Source organism: Eptatretus burgeri, chromosome 14 (genome assembly GCF_056783735.1).
Source record: "Eptatretus burgeri isolate ZD-2024b chromosome 14, Ebu_testis_v1, whole genome shotgun sequence".
Lineage (NCBI taxonomy): Eukaryota > Metazoa > Chordata > Myxini > Myxiniformes > Myxinidae > Eptatretus > Eptatretus burgeri.
Window position 1 is genome coordinate 42,722,050 of NC_140974.1, and position 23,838 is coordinate 42,745,887.

General features: G+C 41.4%; 1 protein-coding gene across 6 annotated transcripts in view; it reads right to left on the reverse strand.

The window, feature by feature from the left end:
• LOC147013045 (protein ELFN1-like) overlaps positions 1-23,838 on the reverse strand; it is a 258,139-nt gene that overhangs the window by 34,756 nt on the left and 199,545 nt on the right. For all 6 annotated transcript variants that reach the window (XM_085854513.1, XM_085854516.1, XM_085854510.1 and 3 more), the window contains one exon: positions 21,961-23,640. In XM_085854513.1, coding sequence (XP_085710639.1) covers positions 21,961-23,640 — 1,680 coding nt within the window. The remainder of the gene's footprint in view (positions 1-21,960; positions 23,641-23,838) is intronic.

Sequence of the window (23,838 nt, forward strand, 5' to 3'; positions counted from 1 at the left end):
TGATAAAGGGGAAAAGGTGCAACCAGAATATTTCTAAGTTGGATGATGATGCAACCAGAATTATATAAATGAGGGAGGAGGTGCAACCAGAATATTTCTAAGGGTAATGATATGATGGTGGAACTAGAATTTTGATAAGGGGGAAGAGGTGCAATCAGAATATTTCTAAGGGTAATGATATGATGGTGGAACTAGAATTTTGATAAAGGGGAAGAGGTACAACCAGAATATTTCTCAGTGGGACGATGGTGCAACCCACATTTTTATAAAGGAGTGGGTGCAATCAGAATTTTACAAAGGAGGGAGGGGGTGCAACCAGAATATTTCTAAGGGTAACGATATGATGGTGGAACTAGAATTTTGATAAGGGGGAAGAGGTGCAACCAGAATATTTCTAAGTGGGATGATGGTGCAACCCACATTTTTATAAAGGAGTGGGTGCAATCAGAATTTTTACAAAGGAGGGAGAGGGTGCAACCAGAATATATCTGAAGGGGATGATGGTGCAACCAGAATATTTATAAAGAGTGCTGTACACGTGACATTGTGAAATAAATTTCACCAATACCATAATTTGGTCTTAAAGGGAGCAGGTATTTACTAACAATCTAAATGACATTCAGTGAGACTTGATACCATACTTTCAGAAAGGCTCAGTGTAGATGTGCCAAAGAGGATGCGAGCTATATGCATGGCTCGAAATGCAACAAAGCTTTTGTTCCAATTTAATCACTGCAGGTTGACCTGAGATGCAATCTTGAGGTACCTTTACAATTTTATTACTACTGCCTTCAAGGATAGGCATCTTTCAGCAAGAGACAGACTCTTAGGGTTGGCTTTCCATTCACCTCAAACAGGTAATTTGCCTTGAACGTTTTTCCTACAGCCTTGCTTAAAGTTTCGCTCCACCCAGAACCTCCAGGTTGCACTCGTTCCAGAAATGCACTCTCCGCAAGTCCCACTGCCATTACTTCATCCTGCTTTTCTCTCATCTCGATTTGACTCCTTGTATATTGGCTCAAGCTCTTCCCTCCAGAACTTCAAGATTGTTGTCAATCATCACATATGAGCAGCATCTCCTATTACCCAATTCTGAGTTTTTCTACACTTGCTGAACTACTTATCCAACCTCACCATCCCCTTCACACACTGTGATCTATGCATTTTTGTTCTCTTATCCTCCCCCTCTGCCCCATTGTCTCTCTACCCTCTGTCATTTAGTTATTCAATGAGTCTTGACTTCTGGAGTGGGTTTATGTTTTATGTGATATACTGTACACGCAGTAAAATTACTGTTCTTCCCCCATTGTCTCGGGTCACTTATCTGCTTTCGCTTCATTTCTTTTTTTTTCATTCATTTATATTTTCATTTATGGATGTTGTCCGAAGATTCTGTGATTTTTCCGGGTGTACCGGCTTCGATGTCCATCGGCACGCAAAATTTCAGCTTTCGACATCATCCAGAAGGTTCCGATTTTCAATGTCAGTGAGTCAGTGAGTGAGTGAGTGAGTGAGTGAGTGAGTGGTTAAGAAAAAGCTTTACATAATATAATATATATATAACCAGCAAATACCACCAGTCGCTTTGCTGAAGGGAATACTGTGAAGCGGGGGGGGGGGGAAAGGAGGTCGAGAGAGAGGAGGGGCAGAGTGAGGAGGTGGAGGGGAAAAGAGAGAGGAGGGAGGGGGAGCGAGGGAGAGTGGGGAGGAGTGGGGGAAGGGAAGGCAGATGTGCAGTGGAGCGTTAATTACGATTCAAACTGTCTCATCAAAATGCTTCTGCATAGAATAACAGTGAAGATGGAAGCAAAATAATGTCTGAAATCCATTTTTGTACCGGTCATACTATAAGTACCGCCCAGAGACAAACACCGCCTGGAGGCAAATACCACCGGGACAAATCTAGAGACAAACTCATGTTCAGACATAAACACTGTCCGGATACATCAGAAGCAAACATCACTCTGACACGTCCAGAACCAAGCTGTCCAGAGACAAACTCCGTCCGGACACATTTGGAGATAAATATGATCCAGACACGTCTGGAGACAAACACCACCCGGACACAACCACCGTCCGGACACGTATGGAGATAACCACCGTCCAGACATATCCACCATCTGGAAACGTCCAGAGACAGAGAGAGAGGGGGTGGAGGGAGAGTGAGAGAGGTGTGGGAGGAGGGTGCTGCACTATATTAGGAGGGGGCAGAGCAAGAATGGGACAGAGAGAGAGAGAGAGAGAGAGAGAGAGAGAGAGAGAGAGAGAGAGAGAGAGAGAGAGAGAGAGAGAGAGAGAGAGAGAGAGAGAGAGAGAGAGGGGTTGAGGTAGGGGAGATAGCAGAGAGAATATGTAATGCTTTATGAAAACACACACAATATCTATAAATGCTTGGCTGATATTGGGAATTTTTCAGGAATCGGCAGGTAGGAAGCAGTGCGATCAATGACGCGTACTGGATATAACCCAGAAACCTTGAGTAGCTCTCACCAAAAAACAACGTTCCATTTATATAGGTGTTTCAGGGAGATGTTCACAAACATTAATCTTTAAAACAGCTGTGTGTGATGAGTGGAAAAAAATTGGCTCAGTAATTTAGAAAACACATGAATACAGCAAATGGCTCAGAAATGGGGTGTTACCAAATATATTTTGCTTTGAAACTCACAAAGAGAAACCGTATAACCTTTGGAAAGCAAACTCAATAACCAAATGTTTTAGAAACAGTCACGAGGCCAAAGGAAAACCTGAGAAAACCTCCATAAGATACGGGATGAAACTTTACCACCACGGAGCCCATAACTGACATGACATGCCCACACACCTGGGAAGAGTACCTACAGATCCAAATCTACCCATATGTACCACATCCGTGTATGCTGTACACGTACCTCTACCTTGTAGTAACTGTCGACTGTACATCCTGATCAGGTCACAAATTGTACCGCTATCCACTGTTGGGTGCTCAGTACGTGGCTTAAGCAATCAAGCAAGCACTCCAATGGAACGCCTGGCAAGCAATTACCAATTACTGTCAATAAAACCATCCACCTGGAAACACCCAAGCAATGTCCGAATTGGATAAATGAACACTTTCACTTCTTTAGCGTTGGAACTGCTAAAGAGTTCGATTCTGGAGCTTAAATTTTGTAACTCTGCTTGGTTAAAGAGATTCTTGAGGTTATGATGTGGGTGGAATTGAAATAAAACAACGAAGACTGGCGTCTCCAGGCGTTTATAAGCATTGCAACGTACCCAGCAATTCTTAGCTGTGATGAACAGGCATTCGATAATATGAGTGAGGAAAGTAAAAAAAACAAAAAAACTTTATGGTTAAGAAATTGTTGCGGCCTGTTCCAAATCAAGGCATGGTTGAAAAGGTCAAAAACACATGGCAGCTTCAGACTCCAGTGAGGAAACCCACCCAGGAAACGCTTAAGACTCCATATAGAGCGAGGTGGCCAAGGATCGCCTGATAAAGGATATAGTTAAATATGCCTTTAATTATCTGCAAAAGGGGTGTTTTAATGAATCCAAACACCCAATTTTCACTCTTGCACTTCCTTGGAGTTCCTTTAGTATGCATGCAAAATTTCAGCCTGTTTGGTTTCATGGCTTTGGAGTTATGGAGGAGACACACATATTGACACTTTTAGTGTGTGTTTGTTTGTATGTATGTATGTATGTATGTATGTATGTATGTATGTATGTATGTATGTATGTATGTGTATATACATATACAATTGTACATGCATATATATAATTTACCCAAATAACCAGTTTCATTCATGTATTCCCTTGAAGTAGGATGCATGCACGCACTGTTTTGGGCCACGAGGTTTCATGGTTTTGGAGTTATGGAGGACACACACACACACACACACACACACACACACACACACACACACACACACACACACACACACACACACACACACACACACACACACACACACACACACACACACCGACAACCTGGAGGCTTTGTCCTTGGGATTTGTTTGTCGTCATATGGTGAAGCAGACTTTGATCGAAAACGCCCGTCATTACAACAGGCTTTTGCGCTTGTCCATCTTATTTTAATGGAGCAAAGGTACATGGTTATGTATGTACAGTATGTATATTTGTGAACATAACGTCTTCTTCGTCTTCAAATTTTCTTTAATAAATTCTGCCATGTTGTTTATCTGATATATAAAACTCATTCTAACCACTGACTGATATTAAAGAACAGTACCTTCTGGGTGACGTATAAAGCTAAAGTTTTGTGTGCTGATGGACATAGAAGGCGATACACCGGGGAAAAAAAAAATCACAGAACCATCGGAAAGCATAAGTGAAAATATAAATAAATAAAAATTAATTAATTAAAAATCAAATGCAAGTGGCCGACCCAAGACAATGGGGAAGTACGGTTCGTTATTGCTTATTTATATCGTCTACATACATTTTGATGGGTGAGAGTGGGGGGGAGGTGCAGAGAGGGAGGGAGAGTTGAGCGTTGTTGGAGAAGCAGGTCGAAGTTCAAACCAACCTGGGGGAGAGTGAACACTCTTGACACCAAGTTTGGGCATCATGTGTCAAAGGGTGTGACTGGTAAATCAGAAGAAACACACAGTAAGGGGGTAATGGGGGTCGGGGTTGAGGCAGGAGCTCTTCTGGGGGAAGGGACCCTTTATGCCAAGTGTGAGTGAGCCCCAAGGGTGAAAGGGTGTACCTGATATATGTAAGCAAACACACATGGTGAAGGGGTGGGGTGGAATGGGGGTATGTAGTGAGTTTGGGGGGAACATTGTAGTGCAAAACTGTCTTGGGGGAGTGAACAGTCTTCATGGCAAATTTAAACCCCATGGGTCAAAAGGTGTGGCCGGGAAATAAGACGCACACAAAAACATGGCTCAAACTTTTACATGTAGGTACATAATATATAGCAATTGCTGCATGACTGACCTCCCATTGTCCCCATTGTCTGGGGTTGCTTACCTGCAATGACCACAACAAGGCTACACTTAATTTCGGATATTCTCATTTAAGGATGCTTTCTAATGGTTCTGTGATTTTTCCCGGTGTATGGGCTTCGATATCTGGCAGCACACAGAGCGTTGGTGCTGCCGAAGCAGTCTCCTTGGCTATTGGACCTCAGAAGGATCACAGGCAGAGTCAACCCCACCTGGTATTAATTCAACAGCCGAGTGGGATTTGAACTCAGGATCCTAGGATCCCAAGCCCACCATCCTGGCCATTAAGCCAACTCCAGGCATATATATATATATATATATATATATATATATATATATATATATATATATATATATATATATATATATATATATATATATATATATATATATATATATATATATATATATATATATATGGAAATTGAGACATATAAAATTGTAACTCAGCCAAATGGGCACTTTGATATAGATGAACAGTTGGTGTCTGGCACACAATCAAACTCTAATGACGAAAACAGCAAGGATATAATGGAAGCTTGTAAACATAATTAAAACTCTGTATCTCCAGGTTAAACACAACCTTTCAAGGCAGGTGTACTCACTGCCACCCCAAACAACTGGAAAGTCATCATAATGAGCTTGGTAGGTTCGCAAATCGAAACTAGGAGAGGACCCCAAAAGTGTCCGTGAATGGGATGGGTTGTCTCCTCTCCTGTGTTGGGTTTAGGGTTAGGTCAAGTGCACTACAGAGCAGATGTGTATCCGGCCTTCAGGTTCTTGTGAAGGAGAACTTCAAACCAGCTGAAATTGACAAAAGACTTTGTACACAACTTAGTTATACATATATGTCATGATTTAGTAGTTGTGTGTTTTGACAGGTCGAAGCGAGTTCAAAAATGGCTGCCAATTGATGAGCGATGTTGAGCATTCTCACATGCAACCAACTACTGCCACTCATGCAAACATTCAATGTGTTTAACAGATACTTTTGGAGAATTACTACATCTAAAATTATAGAAGAATTTCATGTCAGTCTTTAAGGATGTGGAAACAATCATTCATTCTCACTTGAAATTCAATAAGGTGAGTGCAAGATGCATGCCAAAGGACCTCGTATTTGAATGTTAAAAAAACCACATTTGATCTAAAAGGACTTTATCAGAAGGAGATATTAGATGGACATTGCTTGTGCGAAATCTGACTGCTTTTGCAGAAAAGGCCAAAGACCCTAATCCCTCTCCTCCTGTACCTGTGAGCTCCTCCTGTATCTCTGAGGTTCAAAAAAACCCACACTCATTGAAAACTTCAAACAGTATATGAGCTTCCCTTCTGCTAAGGTGGAGAAAAATCGTACACTCTTAACTCCACTGCTATTGGTTTTGATGGAATCATTGCTTTAATAAAGAAAAAGTACTTTTCTTTTTTTCTGCTCTTTTCCAGGTCATTCTCTGAGGGCCGCCTGCCGACATCATGAATAATTGCCAATGTTACTCCGGTTCATAAGTGATGTCAAAATTGACCCTCTCAATTGCAGACCAGTCAGCCTTCTCCTCGTACATCAAAACCAAGATAATGGAATTGATATTGCAACATAACTCAAGACTCACCTCTTCTCCAACCCCCCGGTCTCTGATTATCAGTTTTTCTTCTGCCCAGGATATTGCACCTTTGATGTGTCAACAATAGATGGATGCTCTCAAAGTACCCATAAATATTAAAGGTAGATACATCAGCAAAAGCTAATGGCAAGTGTTTCAGTTTCAGAACCTTCATGGTTTAATTCCAGTGGAATTTTTTGAATGTTGGAGAACCATCAATGCACACAGTACTACAATGACTTGTTGTGCAATGAAGTGACTCAAGCAATGTGTGCTATTATCAGCCATGACTTTACTGTATAGCAATTCTAACCCTTAACCAGCAAATGTGACCACTACAATTAGTCTACCATAGATAGGTTGAGAGGTTCTAAAGCATTCCCCATATAGTCCAGACTCATCACCTTGTGAATGACTACTCAACGAACATTTCATCCAAAAGAATTTCATCAGATGGACATTGCTCGTGCGAAAGATGACCGCTTTTGCAGAAAAGGCCAAACCCCCTAATACCTCTGCTGTACCTATACTCCCCACACACTGAAAACTTCAAGTGTGTGTACTTTATTGCATTCTTCCCTCCAGGTCTTCAACATAGCTGTTCACCACTATCTCAGATTAGGTCAGGTATGGGAACATATGCTGGACCAGCGCATTGCTGCGTCCACTTTCTGCCGGTACTCCAGGGCCACCATTTGGCCATCCCCCAGGCAGATGCCTGGCCCATCCCCATCTCCTTGAGATGCCGATCAACCTGCTGCAACCACAAGGCACGTGGTCGGCCCATTGGCCTCCTCCACTCACGAGGCTCCTTCACTGAGAGAATCTGGTGAGCAGGATCAGCATCAGGAAAACGAGCCACATGTCCATACAGCCGCAGCTGATGCTCACGGACTATGCAGGTAACAAATCTCATTCAAGTCTCTCTCAGGAACTGCTCGTTGGACACAAGTCTGACCAGCGATAGCCAAGGATTCTGCGAAGAGACCTGGTACCAAAGGAATTAAGTCTCCCTCTCAGATCCCTGGTCAGAGTCAAAGTCTCACATCCATAGAGCAAGACTGGAAGCACCAAGGACCTGAAGATTCAGACTTTTGTCCTCCTACACAGGTACTGAGAAGCACCACACCCCATGATCTAGTGAATCCATGACTCCCCAGGCCCGACTCAGACGTCTATTGACCTCTGACTCACAGCTGGCAGAGACATGAATATCACTGACAAGGTAAGTGAATCTCTCTGTGACCTCAACATCCTCACCTCAAACAGGTACAGACAAGATAGCAGCATCCAAGATGTCATTGAATGCCTGGATCTTAGTTTTGACCCAGGAAACCCGTAATCCCAGCGACTCAGACTCCTCATTCAGCACCTCGAGGGCCCCCAAAAGGATATCCAGATTCTCTGTAAAGATGACTGCATCGTCTATGAAATCAAGGTCAGAGATCTTGGCATTCACTAATGATGCACCGCAGCTTGATCTCTCCGACATCCTCCCCAGAATCCAGTCCATACAAGCGCTGAAAAGTGTGGGGGCCAGTACACACCCCTGATGAACTCCAGTAACAACTGGAAATAAGTCGGAGATGGTACCACCACATCTCACAGCATTCTCAGTTCCAGAGTATAGTTCAGACATCAGATTGATCAGTTTTAGTAGAACCTCACGAAGACCAAGAATCCTTCAGAGGGCATCCCGATTCACTGAATCGAATGCTTTTCAGAAATCAACCCTCCTAATCCAAAACCATGACCTTTTCTGCTCCCATCAATTCCCCACCCCCAAACCCTCCTTCCAAATTTCCAATTTTTCTGTACTGATGGATAAAATAGAGGAGCTTGGATAAAAAAAGGGACGTGGAAAGGAAAGAGGGGTAGGAGAGGATGCATGGGGTGGACATAGCCACACAGTTGGTGTCCCCTCCACCCCCGATCTCTATTGTTCCTTTTGTTCTGTTGCGTCCTGATCCATTCAGTGTTCTCACCGTTCCACATGCCTTGACCTTGTATACAAGAAAACCCAAAGCATCTCAAGAGCATTGGATTTGACGAATGATGAAGACATCAAAGATTAAGACGTCTGGAAATGGCTGCATATCCACTGCAAATATTTCTTGGCAAAGGACATCAAGCTTATGGCATTTATTTGTCTTGTATGTATGCAACCCAGGGGACTACCTTGAGAAAGACGTGGTTTCACCAATTCCCCTCTATATTTTGATTTCCTCCAACAACAAGGCCATAGTTTTCTTCTGAGAATAACAAGTCCATGTCAACTCAACACTGCTTCTTCTTCTTCTTTCTCTTTAACTGCCACAATTATTCCCACATTCTTGTGGGATTCGCTGGGGGAAGCTTGGCTGAAGTCTTTCACGAACTGGCTGGACAGCCTGACGTTCGACTAAGTTTAGGGGAGGAATTTGTAATTTGTTCATGGTGCCAGCAATACCTCCTCTTCGCAAATGACACTGTGGGATCTTTACTGTCCATCCTCGGGACGGCATGTACATTAATGAATCACCTTACCTGTGAAACACCAGGATGACAGTAAATAGTTGGGCCAAGATTCGAACCCAGGCGAGACAGTTTCGATGCTAGTGTGAATACCTCAAGGCCATCCTGCCAACCCCAATCTCAAACTAGTCTTCCATATTAGAATTCAAGTTCCATGTTTTCAGTGGATGCTATTAGAATAACACAATAAGTTAAATATATCGGGCTTGACCTTGTTCTATATATATTCTTTCAAACAAATTATAAAACACATTGAGAGTAGTTTGAGGTCGATATGGATTTGACCTTATTCGTGCTTGGCCAAATATTAGCATAACTAATGTACTCTCGGTGTATACTGTAGGAAACCAGGATGTGATCGTTGTAACAATATGCTCAATGCAGCTCCACGTCACTTTGCCACAGAAATTCTTCAGTCACAATCAGATAACCCAGAACCGTTGGTTAAGTTTGTCAATTCATTGCCTGTCACTTTGCTTTTTTCCCGACAGGACAATCTGCACTAAAAAAAAACAGAAAAGGAGTCAAAAAAGAATGTAAATTTTTTTAATTTAAAGTTTCTATTTTTAATTTTATTTTGAAAAGTTTATAAAGACGATATCACCTCTAATATTTAAAAAGTACTATAACTACTACCCGTTTCTTCCAGGGGTGGAAGGTGTCAATACCCCCTCCCTCCATCCATTGGGACCATACTCTGTGCAGAGCGTTGGTGCTGCCCTAAGTGGTCTCCTTGGCTATTGGGCACAATCCTGGACGGGTCGCCACTCCGACACAAGATACCAGCATGCTGGCACTCATTTTGCCAACCTCGGAAGGATCACAGGCAGAGTCAACCCCACCTGGTATTAATTCACGTGGGGAATTTGAACTCAGGACCCAAGCATCCCAAGCCCACCACCCTAACCATTAAGCCAACACCAGGCATATTCCACTATACACTTGACTATTTATGGTATTTACCTTAATTCACAGCACTACAGACACTCAAATGCACAAAGATCAAAGCTTTATTTTCAAGCAACAAACTTGATGGGTGTTTTCCATTTACTTCTTTGGTGGGATTTATTTTTTGAAATTATTTGAAAACTCTGCACAGGAAGGAATATAATGAGGCTTCATCTGGAATATTGGGTGCAGTTTTGTTCACCACATTTGAGGAAATACGTACTTGTCATAGAGTAGGTACAGCCTACAATAGCTAGGTTGATCCTAGGCCCAGCGAGACTACGCTATGAGGAGCGGATGAAAAAGACAGGATTTTTTTACATTGGAAAGGAGACAATTGTAAGGGGATCTGAATGAGACGTTTACGATGATGAAGAACAGAGACAAAACAAATGTAGAATAATTTTTCAGCAGAATGGACACTGACAAGACGAGGGGACACAGTTTAAGAGTAAAGATGAGGGGTGGTAATAGATGTGGTGGATAGGTTAGGACGGTAATAAAGCAGGGAGGGATCTTTCACTCAGAGTGGTGAATGCATGAACTGGTCTCCCTGCAATGGTAGTGACAGTAGAGTCAGCGGATAGTTTTAAAATTGAGTATGATCGATATCTGGAAGTCATGGGGACAGTGAGATATTGGCATGATTGCGCAGGCTTCCTGGGACTAATGGCCTTCTCGTGCATCGAGGTTCCTTGTATAAAATTTCAACCCATTTATTCTCTTGCTCTCTATTTTTATGTTCATTTATTTATTTATTTTGTGTTATTTTAACGTGCTTGTTAATTGGTCTTTGTTAACTGCCTTTTCTCCGGTCCTGATGAAACCTTTTACCTATGGCACAATTCCCTTGGACGGGGTAAAATTATTGATCCAGTTGCTTTATTCTTTGACCTTTGATTCGGTAGCATTGACCTATGACTCTTGATCTTTACTTTGATCCCTTTGATATTTGACCTGTCTCCTTTTATCTGGCTCCTTTGACCTTTTGACCCATCCCATCACTATGCAAGCACTCCCTTCACCCACATTTCCCTCTTTTACTCCGAGCGGCAATTACCATACTCTTAGCCGCTTTCAGCTGATATAATCCATTCTGTAATGGTGCGGCGAGGGCTTGACATGCATCTGGGTTGGTATAATAAGCAGGCAGGAAGGGAAGCGTCTCATTCTTTGGCATATAAAAGTTTTTCAAACACTGCACTTACACAACAAACTGTCTTTCAACGGATTGTTTAGTGGAAAAACCGTTGACGTCACGTTAAATTACGATTCCAAAATTTGCATCGACGACCATTTTTGTCATACTACGAAGCGTATGTTGGGGCAGCATAAAATCTCTTCGCAAGTGCTTGACGTCGCACATCACAACTGTGAACAAATGTTATGAATAAGTGGGCGCATCTGTTTCAAAGAAAAAAAAATTGAATTAATTATGTGGGTGTAATTGGGAGCAAAAGAAAAATTTCAACATTAGCAATTCCGGTGGCCTTACAGAGGTATTGAGATCATGATGCAGATCGCAGTTACATTTTATTAATTTTTTAGATCCTCGTGGAGGATCTCTAGTCTTACTCACGTTGTTGTTCTTGATCTTCTTCTTGTGGACTTTTTTGTTTCACAGCCTACAGTTTTCATCGAAACTTCCTGAAACTTGGCATATACATGTAAAAATACCCTGCATATACCCTAAAAAATACCCTTAAAAAAAGACAGTCACCATCTCCGATTTTGAAAATTCCTCCTAGATAAAAAGTTATGACGTCAAAATATCTCCGCTATCTCAAAATATCCCCAAAATATCTCAAAATATCTAGCAGAGATGAATTACCGCACATATGATACATCACTATGACGTCATATCAATTTTTATGACATCATTCCTATTTTTTGACATTTTTTTGTTTCACAACCCAGGGTTTTCATCGGATCTTCATGAAACTTGCCATGTATATGCAGAAAGCCCACGCACAGGCAGTAACCATCTCCAATTTTGGAAATTCTTCCGAGAAAAAAAAGTTGACGTCATAATATCGCCGCTAATGGAAATCGCCTATACCATTATCTCCGAAACTAGGCAAGCTGTTTGAACTTTGTTTGCGGGAATCAATCCAGGCATTAGCACAGATAATTTATCGCAAACCTGATACATCACAATGACGTCATATTCGTTTTTATGACGTCATCATTAAGAGGACGAGGATCTCAGCTCATTTGAGCTTGTTATAAACACGATTACACGAACAAAGGCACACGGAGACAAACGCGGGCGTTTCCATCGACAAAATGTAGTCACACAAAGAAATGCATGCAAATGCTGTACTTAAATAAGAACACAGGCAAAGTCATAAAATATACATCCTTCATTCTTAATGGTGTCCCTTCGAATGGTATGTTGGCTTCCCAATTTACCTGACAAACAACTGTGGAATGGAGACGCACATGGTCACCATGGCAATTTCCTCTCCCTCTTACTCGGTGGACATCAAGAGATCTATTTTCCTCTGTTACAAAAGAGCATGCCTGAGGTAAATGGAACTCTTTCCTCAGTAAAGACCTGAATGAGGCCGGAGGAAAATGGAGGTGGCGAGGAGGAGGGAAAAACAAGTGGTTATGGGGTTGGGGAGGAAGGAGCTTGCATGACCCCAATTCAACACGGCGTGACACCCAATTGTAAGGTGCATTTCGTGAAAAATGTGACACCTTGGCGATCAGGCTATTATGTGAGCAATACAAAGTCGCATTCTGAGCGGAATGAGCGCCACTGTGGGACCTCAGGCAGGTTGCCATGGCGACTGCTCACTTTGAGGAAATAACTTGGGTGGTGAAATAGTCCAGCAGTGATAATCAGGAGTGGGTAACCTGGCTGTCAGATCGCCCACTGGTCGCAGATCACCCGGATGGATCGCCCAGAATAATGGCAATAAAATAGTGCAGAAACATAAAAGATTTGAGGTGTGGAAACAAAGCAGGATAATTATCAGATGACAACCTGTATTGAAAGACCAAAAAATAAAGGGCATTGCATTGGACGTGGCAAATTTAAAAAATCTTTACACATAATTTGGATAGTGGTTTGGACTCTGATTTCTTGCACTGCTCATTGAATGAAGATTTCATTTTCTTGTATCCTTTGTGTGTATGTCTGTCTCATGCATTGTGGTGTTAAAGTGCACAGGCTTAGCCCAAAGGTTTGCATTTATACCTGATGTTTGGCTTCCTGAGAATACACAAAAACGAAACTTTGAAATGCTGACTTGAGCATAGCCCCCTACGTGTCATTTCTTAATGTTAATTTTGGAGACTGTCCCTTTCCATTTCTCTGTCTCTGATAGTGGGGTAGCAGGGCACAACCAGCAAGGCAATGAACGAAGAGGAAAAGAAGAGAGAGAAGAAGAAACACTGAAAGCAGCAAGCAAGAGGGTTCCGTTGGGAAGGGTTAATGGGGGTTATAGAGTACATGGGACAGTATGTGCGGTGATATGAGGTGACAGTGCACTGCCTGAGGGAAGAGTGGGAAAGAAGAGCCTCTGGAAGGCAGTTCCATAAATGAGAGAAGTAAAGAACAAAGAGGCTGAGGTGTGCAGTCAGCCTGGATTTTGGGAGTTTAACCAGGAGGGGGTTACTGGAAGAACAAGTGCATCCTGGATGGCCCAGTACTACATATTTCAATATAATTTTTCATTTCATTTCAATTTCAATATAATTGTAGGCATTTAACTTACAGGCATAAAACAATAAAAATTTTACATTTTCAATACCAACCGCACAGATGACCAAGCATGACATGGGTACAATGGCCTCTTGGCTGCCATGTCACCAAAAAAACACCAGGCAACCATCCTCCCAGAGAAATGAGCTTGGTGTATGTCTGTTTGACAGTAAAAAAAAAAAATTCCTGGCTGATTACAAATATTTACATAATGAAAAAAAAACACCTTGTTGTTTATTGGGTTACTGTGTGTATTTTGTTTCGAGAACTTTTTAAATGCTCTAGAATGGAAAAAAATACTGACAAAAGCTCTTTTTCGACATGCCAATATAATGTGTGGGTGTGGGGAAAGGTGGGACAGATTTCAGGGGGGAAAAATTCCAGAATATTGGAAGGGAATTATTGCGTTTTTTTTTCTTTTCAGGTTGTGTCAGACGGATTGGAGATTCATTAAAAAATAAAATAAACCAATGTCACCCGCAGGGTGACCCGTATCTTGCCAAAAGGTGACCACGTGTGACTTCTTTAAGGTCACACTGAGGTGAACAGAGCTGCTATCCACCAGGAGCGACTCCTTGAGGAATATCTGCCTACGAGAGATTCCGATGAGAATCGTTCTACAGAGTAACCATGAAAAATATGCGTTTGCCTCATAACGTCACCAAATGACGTCATAATGTCTCAAGCTTGACATATCTAGAAAGCACTCATCGAGGTGTTCAATTTGAGGTACTACACGATATGGTTCCTAAAACTTGAAAATTTGACCTTGGGGTCAAATATGTTTGACCTTAGGCGCTAACCATGAAGGTCAAGGCCAATCGCCACCAAAAATTAATCAGCTGAGCGCCAGACCATGAACTATATTCCCATGAAGTTTGAATACGATCCGATCAAAATTACTCAAAAAATAAGGGTTTCGTCAACTCCCCTGATTTGCGACAGTGACGTTGACCTTTGACCTTGACCTTCAAAATTTGATGTGCTGAAAGGGACCTCTAAAGGCCTCTGAAATGCGAAGTTACAAAAATTTCCAATGATAACTGTGCCTTGCAGAATTTTTTATACATGATTATAGACAAACAAAAAAAAAAAAACCATAAGAGCTGACTAACATCTTGCCAAAACGAAATAAAAACCTTGGGGGTGACAAATTGGATGCGTGACCAACAAGCATTTGTGGTTGAGCATCATTCCTTCCGTAGATATTCCACGATTTTGGCACAAACATAATTCAGAAGGCATTTACAATTCTGTGATGCACTTTCAAGAAAAAAATAATAAACATATCTGTGGCAAGCTCCCGTGAAACAAGAGGATGAGATACATGCCACACCGCAAGGTTATGTATCGAACTGTTGTGACAGTATTTTCCTGGAAAGCTGATCTCCAGATTTGGAGATGTGAATTGGCCTCCCAGATCTCCTGATTATCTCCTGTGGGGCTATTTAAAAGACAGAGTGTACAGGAACAGGCCACACACACACTCAATGAACTGAAAGAAAACATTACCAGTGAAATTCAGGCCATTGCTAAAGGCTTTCGTATGAAGGTTAAGAGGGGGTACCAAAACAGTGGAATGTGTTATGCACCAAGGGGGCCATTTAACTGACATTTTCAAAACCTAATGTATTCTGATGAAATTCCAATGTTTGTACTTTACATTTGTAAATACAGTTGAATAAATAACTTCTGTCAATAAAAGATATTTATATTTCAAACATGTCCCATCCTATTTTAGCAGCACTATATTTAAATAAACGTGATAAAATAATCTTCAGAGCACTTTGAAGGATCGACTGTTCAGCAGTGTACTTGAATCTGGATTCTAACTTTAACAAACGTGAGAAGTACTTTAATGGTGAACTAGTACATTGGTATTTGAACCTCCGTTCGTTCCTCCCTTTCACAATTTGACCTAATAACCCATTTTGGACACAATCTGAGCTGTTGAATATGCTAGACCACTTAAGAGCTGCTGGCAAGGAGCACTGAATCATGGAGAATGTCATCTTTTGAAAGGGAAGGTAAGATATGTTTTGCTATCTGCCTTTTATTTTCAATTGGGCAGACCTTTTGTAGGTCGCGTTTTTGTGTCCGTCCCAAGTTCCTTTGAGGGCATTAATAGTCCACCATTAATTGTTCACTGCAACATGTGTCAGCAAGATCAAACAGGCCGGCTTGATTACCTGCTTCCTGGCGTTTCACTCGCATTGCGATAGCACTTCACCTGATAACACAGTAGCTGTGAATCCACATCTTTAATACGAACAGCTGCCTTTCATTTGAAGTTGGCTGTTCTCCAACAAAGTTTGATCCCCAACACCATGCCCACATGCACGACACTTAACGGAACCCCCATACCACCACGTCCAACTCAGACATGAAGACAGCCATGTTCTGACCCCGGAAACACAAAAACAAGAAGGAACACACATTTACTCACCCACATACATACAATACCAATGAATAAAAAGAGCAGAGCAAACCATCGATGGTCTGCTTAAGGTTCGGCACAAAAAAGAAAAACACTCCTCAATTGACCCTGACGTGTGAACAGAAACAAATTGTTGCCTTAGGAATACAAGCAGACAGGTGGTGAGGTTTGGGGTCTATTCAGAATTGAGGTTTGGGGTTTGGGGCCTGAGAAAGCCCATTGAGAAGCGGGTGAAACTGGATCTACTCTTGCTGGTATATTATTAGATTAGCATGGTCGATCTAATTAATTTTTTGTTTGGATGCACCTTTTCATTTTAAAAATGTACAATCTCCTTGGAACATTTACAATCTTACATGAAATTATATACAATTATTCATCAGTTGTCTCTCAATGAATGTTAGCATGTTTGTAACCACAATCAGCAGCTTAATCACAGGAAAGACAGCATACACCTCTACCACACAATGCTGTCAACTTTGGTGTTTGTCCTGTATCCCTGCTCAAGTCTGCCCACATGAGAATAGTTGTGAGAACCGTTACCATCTAGGTTAAGTGCGCTGATCGGGTGTCTTTGTCATATTTTATTCACATTCACTTCCTGTGCCCCTATCCCCATTATTTATTAAACCTGTTCTATTAAAATTGTATTTCTCTGCACATTGAGTCATAGGATTGTCCATGAGAATGTACACACCCTCAGAACTGTGCATGGACTGACACCACTAAATTAATTCAGCAAAAAATTAATTTAGCACGGTCACTCAGAGCTAAATTAATTCATTCCAACCACACCGCACAGTGAACCAGTCTCATGTGCGGAATGCCTCCGCTCAGTGTCTTGGGAGTTCATCTCTGGCGGTCTCTGCATCACCCTTTAGGCAGAAAGAGTTGTCACAATATCATATACAGTGCCTATAGAAAGTTGACACCCCCTTTAAAATTTTTCACCTTTTGTTGCCTTATAGCCTGGAGTTAAGTTGCATTAAATCAGACTTTTTCCACCTTTACTTACACATCGTAACCCACAACTTCCAAGTGAAAAACAAATTCTACAAATTTCAGAAAATTAATAAAAAATAATTAATTCCTCATTTTTCCTGCCTTCGGAACAAACTCCCATACTCTTTTCAATCCCACTCTTCCCTCCAGGTCTTCAAAACACCACCACCTCTTATCTTCCTCCATCCAAAACCATGATCTTTTCTCCCCCCATTAATCCACCCCAAACCCACCTCCTTCAAATTCCCTGCATTCCTTCCTGAAAATCACTGTAGTGTCCATATTGTTTACCCCGTGTACCCCACCCCATCCCTCCCCTTCCACAGAGTTCCTCAAGTCTCTGTTCCCCACTGTTTTGTCCTTCCCTCTCCCACCCCTCTGATCTCCTGCTCCCCTTGTTGTACGTTCTGTGCATTAGCTCTCATACGAGCCTCCACATTGTATACAAAGAAAAAAAAAAGATGTTGCGTGGGGAGCGTTGACGGACAGCAATCTTGAAGTTACGCCACAGATTTTCGATTGGATTTAGGTCGGAGCTCTGACTGGGCCACTCAAGGACATTTATCTTTTTGTTGCTCAGCCACTCCAGTGTGGCTTTGGCTGTGTGCTTTGGGTCGTTGTCATGCTGCATGGTGAACTTCCGTCCCAATTTCAGCTTTCTTGTAGAAGGCAGCAGGTTTTCCTCGAGGATTTTTCGTACTTTGCTCCATCCACATTACATGATGCTGCGACCACCATGCTTCACAGTAAGGATGGTGTTCTTTGGGTGATGTGCTGTGCTGGGTTTGCGCCAAATGTCACATTCTGCATTTAGGCCAAAAAGTTCCATCTTGGTTTTGTCAGATGACAAAACATTTTGCCACATGGCTTCAGAATCTCCAGAGTGGTTTTTTGCATATCTCAAACAGGACTCAAGGTGGGTATTTTTAAGTAATGGCTTCCTTCTTGCCACCCTACAGTACAGGCCAGACTTGTGGAGTGCTTGGGATATTGTTGTCACATGCACACAACGACCAGTTTTTTCCATAAAGGCCTGCAGCTCTTTCAAAGTTGTCATTGGCCTCTTGGTGGCCTCTCTGATCAGTCTTCTCCTTGCTTGGTCATCCAGTTTGGAGGGACGGCCTGATCTAGACAAGGTCTTCGTGGTTCCATACGCCTTCCACTTTTTCATGATTGTCTTGACTGTGCTCCAAGGGATATTCAAGTCCTTTGAAATATTTTTCTACCCATCTCCTAATCTGTGCCTTTCCACAACTTTATCCCGGAAGTTTTTGAAAGCCCCTTGGGTCTCGTGTTGAGTCTTTGCTGTGAAATGCACTACCCAGCAGAGGAAACTTACAGAAACAGCTGATTTTATTCTGAAATAATCAGAATCACAACAATTTAACACAGGTGGAGGCCAATTAACTTGTGTGATTTTGAAGATGATTGGTTACACCTGAGATAATTTATTTACAATTGCAATAACAAGGGGGGTGGACACTTAGCCAACCAAGATATTCTAGTTTTGTATATTTCATTAATTTTTTTGAAATTTGGAGAATTTGTTTTTCACTTGGTAGTTGTGGGTTACGATTTGTAAATATAGGTGGAAAAAGTCTGACTTAATGCAATTTAATTTCAGACTATAAGGCAGCAAAAGGTGAAAATTTTAAAAGGGGTATAAACTTTCTATGGGATGGATATATATATATATATATATATATATATATATATATATATATATATATATATATATATATATATATATATATATATATATATATATATATATATATATATATATATATATATATATATATATATATATATATATATATATATATATATATATATATATATATATATATATATATATATATATATATATATATATATATATATATATATATATATATATATACACACAGCCTGGTGTTGGCGCAGTGGTTAGGGCAGCGGCTTGGGATCCAAAAGGTCCCGAGTTCAAGCCCCGTTGGGCCACTGAATTAATACACCAGGGGGTTGACTCAGCCTGTCATCCTTCCGAGGTCGGCGAAATGAGTACCAGTGTACTGGGCTGGTGTATACCCCGGTTAAAATAGGTGTACCATATCCCTGTGTCGTAAGAGGCGACCAGGGTTGCGTCAGGAAGAGCATCCGGCGTAAAACATGTGCCAAATCACTATGCGGATCATACGGATGATCCGCTGTGGCGACCCCGAACGGGAGCAGCCGAAAGAAGAATAAGAAGAAGAAGAAGAAGAAGAAGAAATATATATATATATATATATATATATATATATATATGTCAGATAGTTTTATTGGCTTGGAAAAAGTTTGTGCATTACGAACTAAACGTCGCCTCTGAGACTGAAACTTGTTCTTTACCGTTTTGTATAAACATAGGAGTGAGTTTTGTTATTTTTGGCAGCATTTTGGTTGACTGTAGCTCTTATTAATTACAATATAGTTTTTTTTTTCTTTACGTGTATGGGTTACAGGGTTGTTGTCAAAGTGTGCCTGACTGCTTTTGCAGGATAGTTCATTTTTGCTGAAATACAAATTTCACATTTAGGCTACGATTGTATATATATATATATATATATATATATATATATATATATATATATATATATATATATATATATATATATATATATATATATATATATATATATATATATATATATATATATATATATATATATATACATATATATATATATATATATATATATATATATATATATATATATATATATATATATATAATATGTGTATATAATATGTGTATATAATATGTGTATATATATATATATATATATATATATATATATATATAATATGTGTATATAATATGTGTATATAATATGTGTATATAATATGTGTGTATATATATATATATATATATATATATATATATATATATATATATATATATATATATATATATATATATACAAAATATTGCAATGATTATGCTGTGGGGAGGTGGTGCTGTGAGCTGGAGAAAAGTTAGCTTGGTTAAAGTGTCGCGTAATTTGTGTTCCCAGTCTGAACCGGAAAGGGTCAGGCAAGGAAAGGCAGAGATACCAGAAACGACAAATAATATGAAGTCGCTAAAGGCAATATTGTAATGTCAGCTTGTTTTTCTCCCTCTGATGTTGGTGTGGTCCCAAGAAAATGACGTCACCGCCAGTGTCAGCATGTCATCAACTGGGGTGGGCCCTCTGCATTTTGCTATGGAAATATGTTGCACTATTGGTCAGCTCATTACAAGGAGCGCTGTGATTGGCTGGAGTCATGGGCTGCCACATGATTACATCAACAGCACGAAGTCAACATGTTACAGGCCGCACCGGGTCACGTGAGGGACAGGGAGTTTGGACAGGAGTTATTTGAGCAATGGCACAGCGCTATTTCTCTCTCTTTTGTTTGGGGTGGGGGACGGGACACTCTTTGGGTCGCCTCACTCTTTTTGGGGATCGTTACTGCTACGTAGCTGATCCTCTTTTGTGGGTGACGATTTTTCTGGTCCGCGGTCTTTGCCGGTACTGCCCTATTCTGTACTGTTCGGCACTGATTTGCACTCAAACTGTTCCCTTGTGGACATTTGAGCATTTGAACAATCCTTGCCTGGTTCATCCTGTATTAGTGTGAATCTGGGCCTTTTGAGTTATTTTTTTATTGCTTAAGGATTTCTTAATTTTTATCATCATTCGTCATCTGTCTTCATGCACTGGATCTGTCTGTAATTGTGTCCTGTGCCCATGTCCTTTTATTTTAATAAGTCATTATTTTATAAGCTGTACATGTCAGCTCTGTAAAACCGCATCCCGCTTGTTAGGGCAAATTTTGGTTGGCTTCTCCCTGGGGTATATAAATTTCGTTAAAGTCCTGGTAACTGGTGTGGGGTTAGCTCACACTCGGAATAGAATCGCTTGCCACCACTTAGACAAACAATTGCCTCCAAAGTGGCTTTAAATCAGGCATCCTTGAAGAACATCCCTTCGGCATGGTGGGGCTGCATTAGCAAGCACCCCGTATATGCGACAATGCATAATGCATATATTATACTCCCATTGGTTGACAAAAGACATAAGTCACTAGTTATTTTGAGATCGAGGATGGCAGCCGCTTGAAGTTTTGGTGACATGGATAACAGAAATGTCGGTAGATCAATAATGTTAGTGTCTGATCTCTGATGGAAGGATGGGCTAATATAATCATTGAGACAATTTTAACCTGGCATACAGCTCAATATTTAAAATAGCAAGGGACAAATTACTGTTTTTATGTTCCATCACAAAAACGCTGCCACTACAGGGTTAACTCGCTTAACTATTGCATTAGAGTCACCGAGACTGGAAGCAGTTAGAGGCAAATTGCACTCCAGATTGGAAACCAAATTCGATTTTTATAAATGCACCACAAATGAGTCTTGTTGCTGCATGCGATGTACAATATGGTTCACGTACTGACTTGCAATTCAATGATGACCTCTGGATGACTATTTCACCGGATGGGATCTCACCGACCAAGGCAGCAAGAAAACAACATCCCGATTCGAAGAAGCAAATTAATTCATGGTAGATTTATAAAGAGTAGCTAATTGTGTGTCATTTCCCAGTTATACATTACAATAAATGACTGAGTTTCACCACCCAGTTCCCATAAGGACCCCATTAATGAAAATTAACTTCTTCTTTTTATATGCACCAGCTCAGCAGGATAATGAGATTCCACAGAGGGTCTGCGAGAGAGATTAATTTACATTTGAACTTTGATGCTTTCTGTTCTCCTCACCTGCATGTGCGTGTCATCCCTTCGAGCCCGGCCTCGGACCCTCTGCAGCTTGCGCCAAAGAGCACGAGCAGCTCTCCGGGCGCTCGGCGTTTCAGGACTTGATGGAGAGAATGAAGGCTGCAAGGCTTGAACCGGAAGGGCAGACGATGGTGATTGTGCAAGGTGATAATGTGCAGTCGGCGGATGAACTTCGATGGGATGTGTTATTGGTGGGTGAGAAAGAGATGTCTGGGAATCATCTCTCCACAACAATGGTGGTGTACGTGGTGGACGACAAGGAGGCAGGCAGCTGCTGCTGCTGCTATGAGCTGGGAGTAACGATACAGCAGAATCTGGAACTGATGTAAAACCACGTGTAAGGTGTAAATTGTGCTGTATTTTAGAAGTATTTGAGGGCACTGCTACTGAGCGAGAGGTTGAGGGATGTGCAGAGCATGTTTGGGACATTGGCCCTCTTGCGAGAGCTGCCAGTTCCTCAGCTCGAAGCAGCATGAATCCGTGAGGGGCTGAAGATGTATGCGGTACAGAAACAGTTGTTTCACTTCCTGTTCCTGCCAAACCTGATCCTCCACTACTACTGCTATTACTACCTCTTAATGCGTCAATACAACTGCTGATGATCACATTGACACGATCAACCTCCTGTGAAATTGCTGCAATTTGTGGGGCACCACAAAACGGCGTTCTGTTTGTTGGGGTAGTATCCACAAAAAGTGAAGCTGCATCTTTTGTATCCAGTCCAGGTTCTTTCGTTGTTGCTAAGGTTGCTGGGATTCCAAAACTTCCTTTGTTTTTTCCAAGCATTACATGAGGAGGTGATGCCATTATCACCTGAGATGTGCCAGATTCTGATTGTGCCGATGGTGATAAAGACCCTTCCGAAGTGATTATTGTTCTGGAGGGTACAGCAGAAAACAACGATGAAACAGTGATGCCGGCTTCAACTTGATGGGGCACTGACTTGAGTGACTCAATACCTGACGCCATGTTAGAATGTCCACTAACTTCAACATATCCTCCAGTTGCCACAGCAGGCATGGGAGAAGTCACAGGTGTATGGGAAGTAAATTTTGTTGATGGACTCAAAGGATATGGTGGAGGTCTTTGTGGGGGTGTTAAGCTTTTCATTTGTGGTCTCGTAGGCATTTCTTCTTCTTTAGAAAGTACTCCATCTTCCTCTTCCGTGGCGCTGATGTTTGTCATGTCCGTTCCACTCCGATCTCCCATTACTCCAATACCACTTGCACCACCATCGTGACCATCTCCCTTCCTTCTGCTTCTCCAAATCACACAGCTTAACATGACCACCAACATGACCACTCCTGCCACCATAGCGAGACCATTGCCCCACCCCCAGCCAAAGAAAGCTTGACCCCTCGCCTCCTCACTCGCTTCGCCAGGAGAAATCTGCAAGCCAAGGCCAGAACTATGTGGCCAAACGGCACCGCTGCTGTTGAACTTTAAACATGTGTGGTTCAAACAATGAGAGCGCTTAACAGACGCAATGCAGAAAGTAGTAAACCCTTCACTACTAATGTCTGACACCGGTATGCTCTCAAAAGTGCGAGACAATTTACGCAGCTTGATGCAGTTGCCAGAGTTGTAGCGGGAAAGCACAAAGAACCGTTCAAGTGGCCGAGGTATTCTTGCCAGGAGTGTGGCACCTTTCAGAGAGACCGACTAGTAAGAGTTCACCATCGGGAGAAGAGATAAAGTGGGGGAGGTGGTGTTGATGAAAAAAAAAAGAGGGGTCGGGGCATAACAAGAAAACAATGCTCGTTAATGGAGGCACTCCTTTTAAAATGAAGAGGCTATAATTGCATATCTAATGACTGCATGTAACTATCAAATTTTATGTCAACTGTTAATTTGAATTTA